Here is an 18,396-nt window from a genome sequence, read left to right as displayed (position 1 = left end):
AATGAATGACTAGGCAATTTAGGACAGTCCGTCCATCAGAGTAATCGTTAATTCGGTTCCTGTGAAGTTAATAGTGTAAACCATTTGTAGGAAAGTTTAATTTTCAAATTTTTTGATCCCACGCTCCTATCACCCTCAAATCGTATTTTCGAAATTCGTTTTGCATTTATAAATATTTGCATGTCGTTATATATGTATGTATATGCAAAAACTTTAAAAACTTGTTATTTATTTGAGCATGAGCATCTGTATTTTAATTAATTAACAAATAAATGGCGATTATACCATATGCATAAATGTTTTCAATACATTATTACATTGTTTCATTCATCACTCTGTTTTTGAGTTATTATATTGTTTGTTATGATTTTGTTTCTCAAATGTATATAAATACTAAATACATTCCCGAGATGTGCCTAAAAAAAAACATTTTCAATACCTTTTAATTAGCATTGAAATTACATTTTATTAGCATTGGTAGAATTTTTAACTCAAATTAAAAGTATCGGAAATTTTTCTTTGGCATAAAATTAAAAACGTTGAAGGAAAATAAAGATTAAATTGTGAAATAAAAATTGTATTTAAATTCCAAAGTTTTAATTATATACCAAAAGAATTTTACGTTCATTTTCAATAATGACAAAAGTATTAAAATGTAATTGGGCTCATCTCTGTTATGTAGACACATCTGTTTGTATTTTTTATTTTTTTTAGTTGACTGACTGATTAAAAAAAAGTGTACTTTCTTATACTGTCTTATTCTGTCTATCTTGTCACTGTTTTCGGTGTTGTTCTTCTCTTTCCAATTTGACTTGCGCCTAGATTCGTGTGGTGAACGCTTTCAGGCAAGGTCTTGACGCCCGTTACGGTGAGCACACCAACACATCGTTGGCAGAGGTACTGCGCAAGCAGTCATCGATGAGTAAACGCCTATCGGAGACATCTTCCATTGAGTATGCCGATAACATACCAGATGAGCTGACCATACCAGAAATCGATGTTGAGCGGCTATCATCGCACAGTCATACCGAAACTGCAGTCTAAAAGTCCAATTCAATCAACCAACCAATCACATTTACTCTTTGAAATACAGTATGTCAAGTAATTGTTTTGACAGTATACAAAAATCACAATAAAGCTTTTCCTTTATTTCTGTTTCATAAGTTAATACCATAAGTACTTAGAACAATTCTAAAAAAAAACAAAGAAAAAATGATATTTATTAACTAACTAAATGTGCAAGCTTTTAAATTTGTCAAAACAATTATTAGACCAACTGTAGATACTAAATTACATAGATACATTTGCAGACCTATTTGAACATACATACATACATATACTCGTAAATACATAAATACATTCAAAACGTGCATTATTATATATATTTATAATATTACAAAAGATTCAAATTGAAATTCTTGACAATTTAAAATATATATACGTGCAGTAAGTCCAGTAACTGTTTTGACAATTTAAAAAATTAGAATTTATTACTAATTTTATTTTCTTTTTCAAACTATACTAACTTTGTCAAAACATTTACTGGATATACTGTGAATACGTACACACATACAATTTACACATGTAATTCTCGGTTTAAAAAGATAATTGGGTCACGAGTGTCGTCAATAGTATTTGTCCCATCTCTAGAACTATTCATTTACAAAAAATCCATACATATGTGTGTGTTATATGTATTTATACATTTGTTTGTGTGCGTGTTGTATGAATTTCAAAAATGTAATTCACATGGATTTCAGTATTTGAAATTGTTGATTAAATGTTTATAAATAAATTATAAATTAAATTAAAAAAAGAATAATAATATACATAGTATGTCAGCACCATAAATAAATTTAAAATGAATGGCCTAAAATTGACAGTTGACATACACTAGGGATATTCCTGAAACGGAACATTTTGTATGGAACAGCTCATCGAAAACCTACACATGTTTCAGGAATCTCCTAAATGTAATATACCAAGAATTCCCCCTTCCATTCACTCCACCTATCCATTGCTCCACAAACAAAAACAATAACAAACACGAACACACACACACACAAACACATTCGATTACAAATCAAGTGCGTTAGAGGCAAGTCTCGTCAATACTCAAGTCATTAATATTATTATTATATATAACGAAATAAATGATCAATATAAAGATTCATATATTTTCATTCGTTGGACGGGTTACAATCAGTGTTGCCATATTTGCTTTTTTTCCGGCAAATCTGGCTTTTTCCAAAGGCCATTTGCTAAAAAAATTTGCAAACAGCGGGCAGCGGGAATTCTGGCGTTTTTTTTTAAATGCTTGTTTTCAGACTTTTTTGTATATGCCCAAAAGTATGAAACATTTATAGCTGGCACTGTTTTGTCGATGCTTACCAGCACCACTATGCAAATAACCTATACAGAAGTCATTTCATACCAACGAAAGTGTCCACAAAAAAAGCCCTATGCCTTTTTATTGCCGAGCATAGATCGTTTGCTCTAGTTGACCATTTCGGGAACCAATGCGTCAAATACTTTGAAGGTGATGAAATTATTCATATCTTGTGAATAAAAGAGGAGCTGCTGTTCAAATTCTTCAGTTTATTTCTGAGCAACTAATTTTGCGAGTTCACTCTTTCCCCCTCGTTAGAAAATAAAGGAATTGACAAACTAGCTTTTTTTATGGCTGTTTTTTTTAATTGTTCAGCTCTTTTGTTTTAGTTTTTCAGCTTTATTTGCATCGTTCCTCCCGTCAAAAACAGCTTTTTTTTTTCAAACAAAAGTTGGCAGCACTGGTTACAATTTACAAATGTAGAGCTGCCAACTTGTTTCAATAGACATGACGGGTTGGCAGGCTTGGCTCGATGGCTTAGGCCCATTTTCAAAATGTGAAGGATTTTAAATCGAAACTAATAGGAACATGTGAATGCATTACAATTAGTTTTATATATCAATTAATATACAAGTAGATAATGAGATGCTTATGGCTTAAACTTTTATACATATTTTATAAAACTAATATTTTAAATCTTATTTACAAATGATGTGTTGTAATAGTGATGCAAGAATCGATATGTCAAATTTTTCGATGACAGTTTGCTTTTACATCTCTAATAATAATAAACCAATGTGAGAGGAATGTTGTCTCTTGTTTTTAGACGTATTAAATAATATTTACATACTAATGATGATGACCAAAGGTAATAATTAGTGGTAATAGCGCTCCGCATACCATAATAATGAGCTCGCTGAAGCGCAGTCCTGCTTTCTGATTCGACGTTGACTGCGACTGAGCCGTTGGGTCATTTAAAATCTCGCGGGATTCTTCCACCAGATGGTAATCATAGCCTATATGCTGATGATGATGGACACCGTGTCCACCTTGGGTTAACTCCGGCAATACGTGAACCGTTGCCACGTACAAGAATGTTCCGGCGGAGAAGAGCATTGCAATTCCAGTGGCATTCACCGAATTCAGTGTCTCCTTTTGCTCCTGCCCAATCCCGAAATATGTGAGCAGTGTTAACAGCGGTGCGGACAATGAAAATATTCCCAGATGTCGCCGGATTTGCTGCCGTTCCACTTTCGCATGCAACAGGAAGCTAACTAAACCAAATGCTGCCGGTGCCTTGTGCAACATAATGGCCAGGAATACAATTATCTCCACATCCTGATGACTGGTGGTTGCGGCAGCTCCCAGAGCGACGCCGTCGGCAGCAGCGTGTACAACTAAACCCAGAGTAGCCGTGATATTCTTATCATTTTCAGTGCCTGTTGAATTGTTGGTCTTTCGTTGCGAAATCTGATCCACAAGCATCATGAAAACAAATCCCAGCACAAGCGATAATCCGATTGTGCGGGAATAATCCTGTGGTTCCATCTCTAACTTATCGGTGGTGGCGACTCCTCGCTTACTGTCCATATATAGAGAGCGTATTCCTTCTGGGATGATGACTGTCAGGGCAGTGCCCACTAATAAACCAGCTCCCAGCACAGTCACAAATTTGAGTTTTTCCTGCACATACATATATTTTAAACAAGTTATTTTTTTTTCTGTAAATATGTAGATATTTACCTCACTCAATCGCATGACTAATGGAATGCTGCCTGATAGATAGGAACCCACCAGCATTACAACCACCAACAAAATAAGTATTAACGTCTCCTCAGTCATCGTGCGTCGCTGTATTTATTATTTTTGTTTATATTTTGCCAACTCAACTATTTGTTTTTCACCAACCAGTGCTGTCATTTCGTTTTTTTTTTAAGCTATTTTACATCGCAAAACAGCTATATTTTCCTCTAAAAAGTTGGCGTCATGTCGCTAAATCTAGCTATAATTTTAAATTTAGGTGTTGCAAATTGCAAAGTGCAATAAATTAAATTTTAAATTCAAAAGTCGCAGCATTTATTATTTTTGTTTATATTTTGCCAACTCAACAATTTGTTTTTTCACCAACCAGGGGTATAATTTCTTTTTTTTAAAGCTATTTTACATCGTAAAACAGCTATATTTTCCTCTAATAAGTGGGCGTCATGTCGCTAAATCTAGCGATAATTTTAAATTTAGATGTTGCAAAATTCAAAATGCAATAAATTAAATTTTAAATTCAAAACTGCAAAAAATTAAAGTAAGGTAAGCATTTTAATTTACGTTTGAAGTTTGTCACTCTAAGGGGAGAGAAGTTCCAAATTTAATTCTGCAGAAACTTAACGAAAATGCAGTAAATTCCAACATAAACAAATTAAATAAAAATAGGTTGACAATTTTTAATTTACCAATTTTGATATCTTACCCAAAATGGTACATGCTGCCAGATCGGTAAATTTAGCTGGCTGGACCATATGGCAGCCTTTGGACCAAAACTGTGTTTTCGCACCGTGCTGTCAGGATTATAGGGGAAACAATTAGCTGTAAAAATATGTTTTTGTGGGCCCTTTTGCACAGTTTTACCAAAAATGTTAGTAGCAAAACAGCTAAAAATATATTTAAAAAGCTAGAATTTTTTTTAGCAAACGAGTTCTGAAAATTGTTAGATCTAGCTATAAAATAGCTAAATTGGCAACAATTGGTACTCTCGTCAATAACAAAAAATAAGGAAAACAGAAACAAAGTAAAAAGTTGTTGTTGTGAAAGTTACAAAATTAATTTAATTAACTCGCATTTATAAGAAGTAGGGTCTAATATGTGATGTGTAAACTTAAGCAAATGTCTATAAATATATATAAATGTGTGTATGTGTATATATATTTACAGATGTATTCAATTTGCCACTTCTGTGCATCAGTAAAATTTAAATCAAGGAAAATATTCAAGCAACTATTTAATATTAATATTAAAGAAAAGCAGAATAAGAGGAAAAATTATAAATATACATATGTCTGCCCATAATATGAGTAAATACATTTGTGTGTAATTATGTGTGTGTGTGCACGTACATAAGTACTTAAATGTAAATAAGTACTGTAGATACATACAGTTTGTCGAGCAATTGTTTTGACAAAGTAGAAATGCACTTGTTTGTTTATTTAGTTTTAAAGTGGTTAAAAACAATCGATCAGGAGAATCTATAATATAATGAAAAAAAAAACCCAAGAATTGGGGATTTTTATTCTAAAGTGAAATATACATATAATTTGTTGTTTTTCAAAACAATTACTAGACATATTGTTACTCAACGTTCACTGCAATTTTGAATGTGCAATACAGAAAATATATTAGATATTTACATTTTTAATATTTTACTTAAAGCAGATTTTTTTTTTAATTACAAGTAACATTTTATACGCTAAAAGCATTAGCAATCTAAAAAAAAATAAATGGTCTAAATAAATTTAATAGACAGTAAAAGCGCTAAATAGCTAGAACAAATATATTTCTTTTTAAAAAAATCAAAAAGGAAAAAATTAATAGAATTTGTTAAAAAACAATAAAAAAAAAAAATGATTTTGTATATATAGCCTTTAATTATAAAAAATAAAAAAACACTAATTAAATAAAAGGAAACAGTGGTATAAATAAGGATTCGTCTAGCCTGTAATAATAAAATGTAAAAAAGCGAATTAAATCAAAAAAATGGATAGAACTAGTTACAAAATTTCTTTAAAGTAGTCAAGAAAAGGATTTGTTTTTGTATAATGAGCATAATACTTTAAAAAAGACAGATTTCACAATTATAAAATTGCCAAGTCGAGCTACTTTATAGCTAAAATACTGTTAGGCATAAAGAATATCAATTTTGTATGTTGTTTTTAAAGATGTTGTAGAATAATGCGAATTTGTACCTTTTTATGATTGAAGGACAATGGGTAACTGCTTGAAGATGAATAGTTCTGATGACATTTCACTATTGCGAGGCAGCGATAGTATAATCGGACAGGATAATGGACCACTGTCAATATATCAGGTAATTTAGTTGCATTAACTCTACAAATATTAATCGATGAAGTATTCATATAATACAATTAATATGTATATTAATTGTGTAGCATGAACCGCTGCCACAAGTGTTTTATCCAGCGTCTTCTGTCAGCAATGCTGCGAATGTCACCCAAATGTCGGAGGAAGATCAGATAAAAATAGCTAAGCGCATCGGACTTGTTCAACACTTGCCGATTGGAACGTACGATGGTAACTCGAAAAAAGCTCGCGAATGCGTCATTTGCATGGTGGAATTCTGTGTGGACGAGGCTGTACGTTATTTGCCCTGTATGCATATTTATCACGTGCACTGTATTGACGATTGGCTGATGAGAAGTCTCACTTGTCCCAGCTGCTTGGAGCCTGTCGATGCTGCCTTGTTGACCAGCTATGAAACTACATAGCCTAAAATCTATATATTATAAATATAATAAATAATAATAATTCCCCTTTTGTAATTGGTCTTTAACAAAACCTGGTCATCAATTTTTGATTTGTTTGATTTCGATTTTGATTGATTTTTTGAAATTAAAAACAACTATGTATAAATAATATCAATGAAAATATCGGTGTACATATAATTCTACAATAATGTAAAACTTATTTTAAACATAGATTGTAATCTGTATCTTTAACTAGCGTAATAGTATTGTTAAACAATAAAATTATATGGTATTGCTTATCTGTAGTATACATTTTCAATTATTGTATTAACTTGTATTTCGTTTGATTCTCTGCTTTGCATTAAGAAATTTTAGATGTGGCGCCTTAACACGATGTTTTATTTCTGTCCAATGTACCTAAAATAACATTTTGGTATTTTCTGCTTGCCTTTTTTTTAGGTACAGAAATCGAGCCAGATCGGTTATTTTTACTGGGTGGCAACCTTAGGAATAAAAAAATATTTTATACGAAAGAAGTGCATCATTTATTCTTCTTTTATCTCCGGAAAATAAACGGTAAGCAACATTTAGATTCTTACAATAAAAATAAACTGTAACAAATTCTTACACAAAGTGTACATAAATGAATGAATATAAGCAATAAATAAATGTTTAGCTGTGTGTACAAGTACATATATACATAGATGTGGACAATGTGTGTATGCATATGTAAATGCGTTTGTATTTTGTTGCAATATTAATAATAATTTTATGCAAGTTATGCCTGCAACAATAATTTTATAAGGAAAGGAAGAAAAAGTGTTACATTAATTAAATAGCAAAATAACAGTTTACTGTAAGCTGCAATTTGTCAGCAACGTCGCCTCTGAAACGGACCATACAGTGGTTCGAATTATTATTTTAACAGACGAGTTTCAAAGTATGCAATTCACTAATCATTTACATTTTTAGTCAGGATATCATATAATATATATAATATTTAAAAGCGTTTATTTCAATTTCAACCATCGACTTTCACAATTGTACCAAGAATATTGCTAGCTTAGGGATATATCGATACCAACCAATGGTAGGTATATTATTTACTATTTTTAGTCAGGATATCATATAACATATATAATATTTAAAAGCGTTTATTTTAATTTCAACCATCGACTTTCACAATTGTACCAAGAATATTGCTAGCTTAGGGATATATCGATACCAACCAATGGTAGGTATATCACAGTGCTACTTATCAATACGTATCGAAAACAACGGTTTTGTTTAAATTCAAATTCAAATTTATTTATTTCTTGTAATTGATATAATAAAAATAATAATAAAAAATTACATTTTCTTTCAGGAAATAATAAAATGACAACAATTGAGCAAGTTAATTGTTATTTTGCCAATCTAAATCCGGTAGCTGAGAAGATTGCATTCGATATAAGAGAAGTGAAATCGGCCTATGATCATGTATGGCTAACATTAAGTTCAATTGAGCAAGATGATATACTCAATGATACTATAATAAGACCAGAAATAACTATAAGATATTATAAGAATCCCATTAGTCCATCATCACAATCTTCAAAGGATGTTCCCAGACTGACTGTAGTTAGTAATAAGAAGGCAACTACGAAATGCCAAAAGTCTAATAATATAATCTATACATATGACAGACAACATCTAAGCACATTTATTTATCAAAAGACCGGCTTAAAAATGATACACGATGAAAATATTGGAGATTATCGCGACGAGCATTCATATCCATTCAGTTATAAGACCAAATCTCAAATAAATCTATCTGTGATAGTTAGTAATACCAATACCAATAGTATGACTGTGAAGGACAATGATTTGTATAAACCATTTATTCAAGTGGACACCAAACATTTAACACCTGTCCCAACCAAGGCCTTGAATAAATTGAATGATCCTGATCACGATCATGATCAAGTAAATGATCATCCTAACACCACTCAGGAATTAATCTATGGCGATGATGACGAACATTATAATCCATTAACCAATTCGGGTTCGAAAAACACTCTGTTAGGTAATTTAACTGATTCGACCGATTCCGAAAATGAAACCAAATATCAACAACATGCCGAAAATTGTAAATTATTGCCAGAAAAAGTTCAAATACCCAAAGGATTTGATTTTTTAAGTAATTGGTAATCTATACAATTAAATATACAGTCAAAAATTAAATACACAAAATCTCGATTTAATTACCAGCTCAATCAATAAATATAATACCGAAAACATTTAACCATATATATATTTTTATATAATTTTTTAATGTGTTATTATTTGCCTGGCTGAATGTTAATCCTCGTAACATACATATAATACCTAAATAAAACAACAATCGTAGTTGAAAGAAGAAGATCAGTCTGTTAGTATAAAATATTAAAATTTTAGGGAAAACTTTTAATTTCACATTAAAGCAGGGATGGGAAAAAAATATGGGATATCATAATAAAACTTGATAAATGTATTGGAATGATTGGAAAAATGTTATTTGTTTACCAGGGACCGTAAATAATGATTACTTTTTTTTTAATAAAAAAAACACCAACTTATAATTGTCCTAGAAAATATAATTATCACTTAAATCCTTATAATTTTACAATCTTTGCACTTTCGCCACGATTTTTAGATTTCTGATTTTTTAGGTTTTTTTTTTCAATGATAATCACTAGTTTTGAATAATTTAATAAAACTTACACCAAAAAAATAAAAATAAAAAATATTCATTATTTTCTATCAATAAAAATAAAAATAAAAAATAATCATTATTATTGATCAAAAAACATAAAAATCAAAAATAATCATTATCATTGATCAAAAACTTAAACATCAAAAATGATTTTTATTTTTTCGCTAAAAAAAAACTTGACAGTAATTTAGGGATTCTGTGTTCGACTTTTATCCAATATTATTGGGTATCCTTATACAGGAATCACAAAGCTAACCCCCAGTACTTTTTTTGAGTTTTATTTTGAGCGAAAAAAATAAAAATCATTTTTGATGTTTAAGTTTTTGATCAATGATAATGAATATTTTTGATTTTTATGTTTTTTGATCAATAATAATGATTATGATGTAAGTTTTATTAAATTACTCAAAACTAATGTTTATTCTTAATGAAAAACATAAAAAAATTAAATATAATCATTACCAAGTAATTTTTATAACATAACTTATAATTATTTCGGTCCCTGATTTTTACATATCTTGAAATCAGGTTAAACTTGTTTTTTCTTGATATTTTCTTAAATTTTTTTCAATAAAAATTATATTTTTAACTGGTACTGCTGACCTTATTTATTTCAGTTAAAAAATTCATAGTAAAAAACAAACATTTTAAATAAAGAGTGAATATTAAATCCCACAAAAAAAAACTCTACACGAGGTAAAAGTCTAGTGACTAAAGCAATTTCTAGCCCCAAAATTTCTGATATCCAATTTTATGAAGAACAAAATTCAGTTTAGTCTAAAAATTTTAAATAAAAATATAAATTAAAAAAAAAAACGAAAATTGGTATTGTGCACTGTGCGCTGTGCGCAAAAAAGGTGAGCTTCTTTTTACATAAAAATTACTTTTTGCGCAGTGCCGAATGCCAATTTTCGCTTTTTTTTTTATTAATTTATATTTTTATTTAACATTTAAACTTTTAAGCCCTCAAACACACCTTCCAATGATATATAGAACATATCTGTCGCTTCTATGGTTTGGAAACTGTTGAGGTTTAAATTTTTGCGAGATTTAGCGTTTTCCCGCTAAACTAGCGGTTTTTTTTTTCAAAAAGTTGTAGAACAAAAATTTCTAGATTTTCGAAAAGGAATAAATCCCCATCATTACATCTAAGCTTTTTTAGCGCTTTGATACAAACAGACAAATCGACAAACAGACAAACAAAAAAACTGACTTTATTTTATTTTGAGATGACCACTAAAAATTTAAAATATAGTTATCCTTTGAACCAGTTGTCGGATTTGTGTCATCGAGGTATCAATCGACGCGTATTTTAATAATAAGAATTTTTAAAAAATAAAAAATTTCACCAAAAAGCTCCAACGGCTTCATAAGCTGCGATCATAAACATTTTTCCCTCCCCCACTTACACCCCCGTATCTCATGACCCAGGTGAATTAGAAAAAGTTTTAGTATGCCATTTTGTAAGTTAGGACTAAACCTTTCGATCGGTATATAACTCGATCTGATCGGACAGTCGTAGCAAATTTTCCAACTTAGCTGTATATATTGTTAGTCGCCTTTCGCACCCTTCGTGCTGCTTTCGTCACTAACGCGAACTGCCGTCCGCAGTGATAATAAATAAAATTTAAATTTTGGTGAAAAATCATATCAATTTTTTTTTTAATTTAAAAATTAATTATTATTTCACGAAAATTTTTAAATGATTGAATTAAAATCGTCAAGGTATAAGATTTGATTTAATTAGCTTAACAAATAATTTATATTTTGATAATAGTTTGCTTACCGAATTGTCTCCAACTGATCTCTAGTTGCAATATATGTAAAATTTATAATGCATCATGGGAAACCTTCGTCGGGTTAAGCCAGATGGCAGAAACTGGTTTCTTGAATAGCATTTGTACTTATTAATCGATTGTTAATTCAATAAACAGAATACATTTTTGTAGCTTTTAATTATGTATGTAATATATTTGACTCAAATACATGATTGCTTGCGGTTGTGTATAATTCCCAGAGTACACTGTACATAATACTAATAGCAAATTAAGCTAATATACATATAGGTAGGTATGTGGCTTGAATAAGTAGAATAGATAGGTAAAAGATTCTTATGAGCAGGCGCATTCCAAGACTTGCATGTTGCTCCATGTGGATATTTTAAGCTTATCACTGTGCTCCTCGTCCACATGCAGGATCTCGACCTCGGTGAGCTTTGAGGGTGCACAACAAGGACGAGGCACCCGATTGTGATCCTGTTGCCAAATTAGACTCTGCAGCAGGGCATGATGATGGGCTGGATTATGTCTGGGAGGACAACGACCCTTGCAAAAGCCGGCATCGAATGTCTTTGGTTGTAGTATAAACTCGAATCCCTCGATATCCTTAAAGGCCACATCCAACTGATGACGACAGCAACGTTGTCGTGCTCGATAGCAACTATTGGGTGAATTGTTCATAGAATTCGCTTGCCGATGATTGTAATATCGAGGAGTATTCGATGACAAGTTGTAATGATTGGGATGAGCTGCTTCCTCGCTGTGAGTGCGACCAATGTGTCCAATAATATTCAAAACTGGTGTCAAATGAAATTTATCCTCAACCCTTTCGTGATCCTGAGGTGCTGTAGATGTTGGTGTAGATACTTCACTTAAGATTCGAGCTCCAATACGTCTACATTTATCGCATTGGATTTCAATGCCAAGATTCTCATGACTCTTATTTAACCAGGCTCGAACCGCAGCGGTTACATCGAATTCAATCCATTGACTCCGAGTTTCATCCGAGTTTCCTAATCTATAATTCGAACTCTCAAACTCAATACGACGTGCATCCAATTGTTGACGTTTGTTCATTCTCATCATTTGATAGACTTTAAGATTTAATACGTGTACTTTACTTTTACGATTGCTTAATTTTTGATTGTGATTTTGATTATGGTTAAATTTTGGTATATCTCGATAATTATCGTTGTTGTTACAATCCTTTTCCGATTTGTTGTTGATCTTTCGCCTATTGCCTCTAGATATTGACTCTGATCTGGAGGAGACGGCCAATGCTGGATTATATAGCATCATTAGCCTCACATTAGCCTCATTAATTTGCTCATATTTAAATTGTTCATCATTTAGGCGCAGGGGAAAATGTAATAGAATGTTTGTCCTCTCGCTATCGCCTAGATTATGACCTTGGCTTTTCCTAAACGTTTTCTTCTCTCGCCTTTCTCGACTTTTCCGCTTTCTCCTCTCGGCTGATCGCTTTCGCTTTCGCCTTCGCGTTATCTCGCTAAATTTATTTGTTACAATGCTTAAAATTTGTAAATTTATATCAGAATCCGTCGGATTCTCGCTGCTTTTCCGTACTTCGCTTTTCTTAAGGCGCTCTAAGTATTCTAAATATTTGCTAGAGTATTCTATTTGACTTATGTTTGCCTGCAATTATAAAGATGGTAAAAAATTAAAATAGATATAAATAGATTAGCAAATCGATACATTTTGTAAGAGCTACACTGGTCAAAAAAATTTTGTTGTTGATTTAATAACAAAATATAATGAAATTTATTCAGTAAAGAAAATCTTAAATGTATTGTATTCATTTTAATTCAATTTAAAAATCATTAGAATTTAATGTATTTAAAAAGATGGTATAATTAAATGTTATGGATACATTTATATGAGCTACACTGAACAAAAATGTTGTTTTAGATTTAATTGCAAATTTCAAAAAACTTATTAAATTCTGGTATATCTCTTACACATAAAAATGGAAATTCCGGATTGTATTTTATTTATTTTAATCTAATTTAAAAAACAATTTTGTTTGAATCCATTTATGTATATATTTTTTTAATATTTTATAATAATGATTTTTTGATCATCAATTTGAAAAAAGTTTCTGTAAAACTAAATTTTTTTTTGTGCATTTGATTTAAAGAAAATAAAGAGAAGACTCTAATGGAATGTTATCATAAAAATTTTGCTCACCTTCTTCATGTCCGGTAGTTTTTTTAATCCAAGTCCGTTCATAACCAGTTTGGTAAGTTTCTCTTTATTATTAATTATTTGTTTGTACATCTTGTTGTTGTTGTTAGTATCTTTGTGTTTCTCAAATGATACTTTCAATATTTGGCTGTCAGCTTTGTGTTCTCTTCTATTGTTATTGTTAATATCAATATATCTCTTAGTGCGTAGTATTGAGGATAAGGAATCGTTTGCATACAATATACTATCTGGCTTTGTACTTGGGATTCTTGTATCGGCAACTCGGGAATTGATATAATTATCAGATTGACTTAGAATTATCAGACTATATCCGTTTAAACGGTGATTGTACGTGTATATGGGATAACTGTTTTTATTTGTTATATGATTATTTCTTTCATTATTTTTATAACTATTATTATGGTGTTGTTCGGTTTGAAATTCAGCTTTTAGATCAATGCTCTGGTTTATTTGAAATGAAATTGCATTTGAGTTTGATATAGATGTAGATATTGGGTCAATATTGATATATTGACCGCTGACTTGTTGTATCAATGTATTGTAGGTTATTAGGAATGGCAATAATAAAACAATGACAAAACACAACTGTGTTAACTTGTACAATAAATATGTAATAAGTTTGCGTTGTTGCTGTCTTTGTCGTCGTCGTTGTCGTTGTCGTTGTTGTTGATGATCACCATGATGAACATTCCTTAAATTCAATATAATGCAACACTTTGAACGATTATCTCTGTTCAAAGATTTCAAATGCTGTCGAAAACTTTCAACTATCCCATTTTTGGAATGAACTCCAATATAAATATCATTCCAATTCAAAATACTTTGGATTGTTTCGGCAATTCGTTGAGGTTCATTACGTATTTTCATTTTTATACCACATGGCCCCAAAAATGGCTTATGGACTATGTTGTGATATATATATAGATTTAACGATGGTTTGAATGATCTTAGTTACTTTTAGTTTGTCCCACTGTTTCACCACACAGAATCTCATACTAAACTTGCATTTGTGGCTCTGGTTTATTATATATGTCTATGTGTTTGTATTTGTATTTGTATGCATATAAACTTGTATATGTGTATAAATATATCCAATATTCGAAGATGTATCTGTATCTGTAACTTATGATACCAAATTCATTGGAAAAATATCTATGTATTTAAGTTTCAGTAACACTAAATGAAAGATCACAGTTTATCAGAAAATACTTAATTACACACACACACATACAAATACACACATCGATGGTATGTATACAATTCTTCTTTCACAATAACAAATTCCACGCACTCATCTCGGTGTTTTTCGTGTTGAATTTTATTTATTTACGAAGGTATGCTTGTATGACTGACTACAGCTAAATAGCAGACAGATGAGACTGAGATTGAGATGAGATGGGGAACCTGTTAGGCCAGCACTTGAGAATCGACTGAAATACCCGAAAGAAAAAGCAAAGCAAACGCTTACTCAACAGCCGCAAAATAAACAGACTCATACTCACACACACACTCACACACACACATACTATTGACACCCACACAATCAACACTTGTAACACTGCTCAATATTCATATAATGACAATACAAATATTACATTTTAAGTGAGTAACACGTGTATCTATTATTTTATAATTTACAAGTTGCCTTGCAAAAAAAATTTATTATTACACGATCAAATCGTCTTAGCTACATTGTGTGAAAATTTCAGCTTTCTAGGTCTTACGGTTTGCCTTTCACAATAATCAGACAGTAAAATCAGTGAGGACAAAGAATTTTATATATGAAAGTCGTTAATTTAAGATTAAGGTTATACTGTGATTTTTTTTTATTCTGTTAAATTTTTTAATAAACTGTAATAAACGTGTACATTATTATTTTATTAGTTGATTTTTCTTTAAACTTTTCATCATTAATATTATACAGTGTTCTCAGCTTTTGATTCGTAATTTATCGGGCCTGTTCCGGTTTTCACTTTCGGCAAGATTTGTCGGAAGTGAAAATCTTTAACCTGTTTTTATGTCAATCTGGAAATATCTTGCGTATTGAATTCACTTTGCAACGTGAAAAATTACATTTTTTTAAATCCGATAAAAATAGAAGTGAAAACCGGAACAGGCCTGTATATTACCAAATTGTGCTCCCTATTTGGTTATTCATAGTATTTTTAGTCGATATCCAATTTGGCGATCATGTAAAACCAATAAGTGATCCCATATAAGTGGAGGAGAGTGTATGTGAATTTTGATTATTTTATACCCTACGATTATATTGTGAGGCATTTGTATTTGTTTGGGTGTGTGTGTGTGTTCAACATTAATATCACCCCCACGCATCCTGTGGGCTAATATTTATGAACATAGATATTCCTACATATGCACTCGTATACACACATATATATTAAAACAAACATACATATATGCTATTATTATGTACATATGTATTATATTTATGTATGCTTTTTACATGTAACAGATTTGAGCTCTTTTTTAAAAGATAAATGCAAGTAGCGGACACTAAATAATAATGAAATGCCATGTAATTGACAATGTTAGACGAATAGATACTCTGTGAAAAGCTCTTCCCTGAATGACCCATAAAAATTGTTACTAAAATGTATACAGAAATTCACATATTTTTGTAAATGTATTTGGAGTCTGCAAGGATTAACTAAATATATTTGTAGCTACCCATTTGTTCCATACATATGGTTACAGGGTATAAAAATATCTCTTACTCTTTGTGAGAGTTAATAGGTTCCACATTAGAATTGCTTTTCACATGTGTTTACATTTACACATACACAAACACACACCACACTTGTATGCATTTGTGTATGTGTTTGTGAATGCATTCGCACATATGTATGTATATGAAGATCTTATCATGCATTATGTCCATACAGTGCTGCGCATGCTAATAGAAACACTCTGCACATTTGAAAAACTTCTCTGTTTATCACTACTAAAAATAATAAGTCAAAGAAAGCAGAACTGTAGAAAGTTACAGTGGTCGGCATATTTATTTTGACAAAACGTAAAGTTAAATCTACTCCTAATTTAAACTAACTTTATGACGATTTTAGTATCAATAAAAAGGTCACTTAAATCTGTTGAATGATACAAAATTTTCCTTAACCCATTAAGTACCCATTGAATATTTTGAATTTATTATGTAAAAATCTACTGTTTTGACTTTTTTCCTATGGCTCAAACAAAAACTGTTTTCATGCAAAAAGTTTCTTCAAACAATTCTAATAGTGACTGCAAAAAGAATTTTCCCAACATCACTTTGCTCATATTTTTTATGATTTTTTGAATGGGATGATCTCAGAAAAATTTTGTATGAAAAGGAGGAAAAGTGGCCAAAATAGTAAATTTTAGCAATTTTCAAAAAAATCATAAAAAATATAAACAAATAGATTTTAGTCACTATTAGAATTGTTTGGAGTAACTTTTTGCATTAAAACATTTTTTGTTCAAGCCCAAGAGAAAAAGTTTTAAAATTTGACTAGATTATACCATCGTCAATGGGTACTTAATGGGGTAAGGAACGTTTTGTATCATTCAAACAAGATTTAAATGACCTTTTCATTGATGTTAAAATCTTTATAAAGTTAGTTAAAATTATGAGTAGATTTAACTTTACATTTTGTTAAAATAAATTTGCCGACCACTGTATGAGAAAGAATTTAAAAATCGTTGAAAGAACAGAGATATAAATCTCTACAAAACTTTAATACCATTATTTGTTAAATTTAAATGGGTGCAATTATTATTTGTTTCTAGCAGAAGTTGATGAACTGCCAACCTTCATCTAAATTATTATTATCTTTCTTTGAAATTAATTTCGAATTTTTAATGGCTTGTCATATTTCCTTTAAAACAACTTTGTTTGTTGTTTAAAATTAGAAAATTAATTCGCTCTTCGAGATTTACTGGTTTTGGGTTTTAATCCGTGCTAAGCATTGAGTACAGCTACCCATAGAGACCGTTAGTATTACAGCGCGGTGTCGAAAGTAAAAAGCGCCATCTTTTAGAAGTTACAGCAACTAGGTTTCTTTTTCAGCATGTAAGAATAATAAAAGATTTCGGATAGAATAATTTACAATGACCAACAGATGGCGTTGTAGACATTTGCTTCTCTTTTCAATTTTCAAATTGAAAAAATAAAAGAAATGGACAGTTCATCTTTAATACACATTGTAGTTTCATGTTTATTTTAATCTTGACATACATATGTTTGTATGTAACATATAATTGTTTGTTTATTTCTTGTTTTCTAAGAATTATAAAGTATGTATTTATACAGAATTTGGTTTGTGCTTTCCTATTAACTATCGGGCTCCGTAATCGATTCAAGTTGAATTAAATACGAGTTGCAATTCGATGTACAGACGAGAGCACTTAAAATATATATATTTCGTTACATCGTTAAAGATATATTTTATATATATATATATATATATATATATATATATATATATATATATATATGTATAAATAGTTATTTAAGTACATTCGTATATAAATAATATAAATAAATTAAATTTTAATATTTGAAATGTATTCGTTTAAGCAATTGCCTTTGAATTTCCATTGTTCTTATCATTAAATTACAACTACGAGTGTTGGTTGATGAGTGCACATTGAAGCTGCAGTTGAATTGAATTGAAATGTTTTCCATTTCAAATTTTGATATATCACTAAACTCAGATTCACAAACATACATACATTCATATCTAAGGCTCTTTTTCAAAAACATATCGATATATGTAAGTACCTTTTCATTATTATTGTTGTGTATTTTCCAATATTATAATTTTCCAATTATACGCATATAACAGAAGTCATAGCCTATGT

At 30.4% G+C, this 18,396-nt stretch overlaps 5 protein-coding genes across 11 annotated transcripts in view; 3 read left to right on the top strand and 2 right to left on the bottom strand.

Annotated features, from left to right (window-relative positions):
• LOC117781897 (plasma membrane calcium-transporting ATPase 1) overlaps positions 1-1,331 on the top strand; it is a 30,107-nt gene extending 28,776 nt beyond the window's left edge. For 2 of the 3 annotated variants that reach the window (XM_034619291.1, XM_034619213.1), the window contains one exon: positions 823-1,044. In XM_034619291.1, coding sequence (XP_034475182.1) covers positions 823-1,044 — 222 coding nt within the window. Of the gene's footprint in view, positions 1-822 lie in introns of all 3 variants that reach the window. The other variant, XM_034619129.1, reaches the window with a different exon arrangement.
• Positions 1,332-2,924: 1,593 nt separating this feature from the next.
• On the bottom strand, positions 2,925-4,239 carry LOC117782478 (zinc transporter ZIP9-B). Its single transcript, XM_034619542.1, has 2 exons — positions 4,073-4,239; positions 2,925-4,012 (listed from the first exon to the last, which is right to left on the bottom strand). Exons 1-2 carry the CDS (start codon positions 4,169-4,171, stop codon positions 3,179-3,181), a joined length of 933 nt encoding a protein of 310 aa, XP_034475433.1. The 5' UTR covers positions 4,172-4,239; the 3' UTR covers positions 2,925-3,178.
• Positions 4,240-4,937: 698 nt separating this feature from the next.
• Positions 4,938-7,104, top strand: LOC117782682 (RING finger protein 11). 5 transcript variants are annotated; one of them, XM_034619814.1, is made up of 3 exons: positions 4,938-4,958; positions 6,299-6,404; positions 6,487-7,104. In XM_034619814.1, coding segments are annotated over exons 1-3 (444 nt in total). In that variant the 5' UTR covers positions 4,938-4,956; the 3' UTR covers positions 6,823-7,104. The 5 variants fall into 5 exon arrangements, with proteins under 5 accessions (XP_034475705.1, XP_034475948.1, XP_034475872.1 ...); XM_034620057.1 differs by lacking the exon at positions 4,938-4,958 and adding an exon at positions 5,093-5,111; XM_034619981.1 differs by lacking the exon at positions 4,938-4,958 and adding an exon at positions 5,136-5,171.
• A 179-nt stretch (positions 7,105-7,283) lies between these two features.
• Positions 7,284-9,088, top strand: LOC117782586. Its single transcript, XM_034619641.1, has 2 exons — positions 7,284-7,377; positions 8,168-9,088. Exon 2 carries the CDS (start codon positions 8,179-8,181, stop codon positions 8,989-8,991), a length of 813 nt encoding a protein of 270 aa, XP_034475532.1. The 5' UTR covers positions 7,284-7,377; positions 8,168-8,178; the 3' UTR covers positions 8,992-9,088.
• A 2,383-nt stretch (positions 9,089-11,471) lies between these two features.
• Positions 11,472-14,971, bottom strand: LOC117782356 (putative uncharacterized protein DDB_G0286901). Its single transcript, XM_034619496.1, has 2 exons — positions 13,519-14,971; positions 11,472-12,966 (listed from the first exon to the last, which is right to left on the bottom strand). The coding sequence occupies exons 1-2, from the start codon at positions 14,401-14,403 to the stop codon at positions 11,647-11,649; spliced, it is 2,205 nt and encodes a 734-aa protein (XP_034475387.1). The 5' UTR covers positions 14,404-14,971; the 3' UTR covers positions 11,472-11,646.
• Between the last annotated feature and the right edge of the window lie 3,425 nt (positions 14,972-18,396).

This window comes from Drosophila innubila, chromosome 4, assembly GCF_004354385.1.
Source record: "Drosophila innubila isolate TH190305 chromosome 4, UK_Dinn_1.0, whole genome shotgun sequence".
Classification (NCBI taxonomy): Eukaryota; Metazoa; Arthropoda; class Insecta; order Diptera; family Drosophilidae; genus Drosophila; species Drosophila innubila.
The sequence above is the reverse complement of the archived record's forward strand: the minus strand, read 5'-3'. Positions and strand labels throughout refer to the sequence as shown.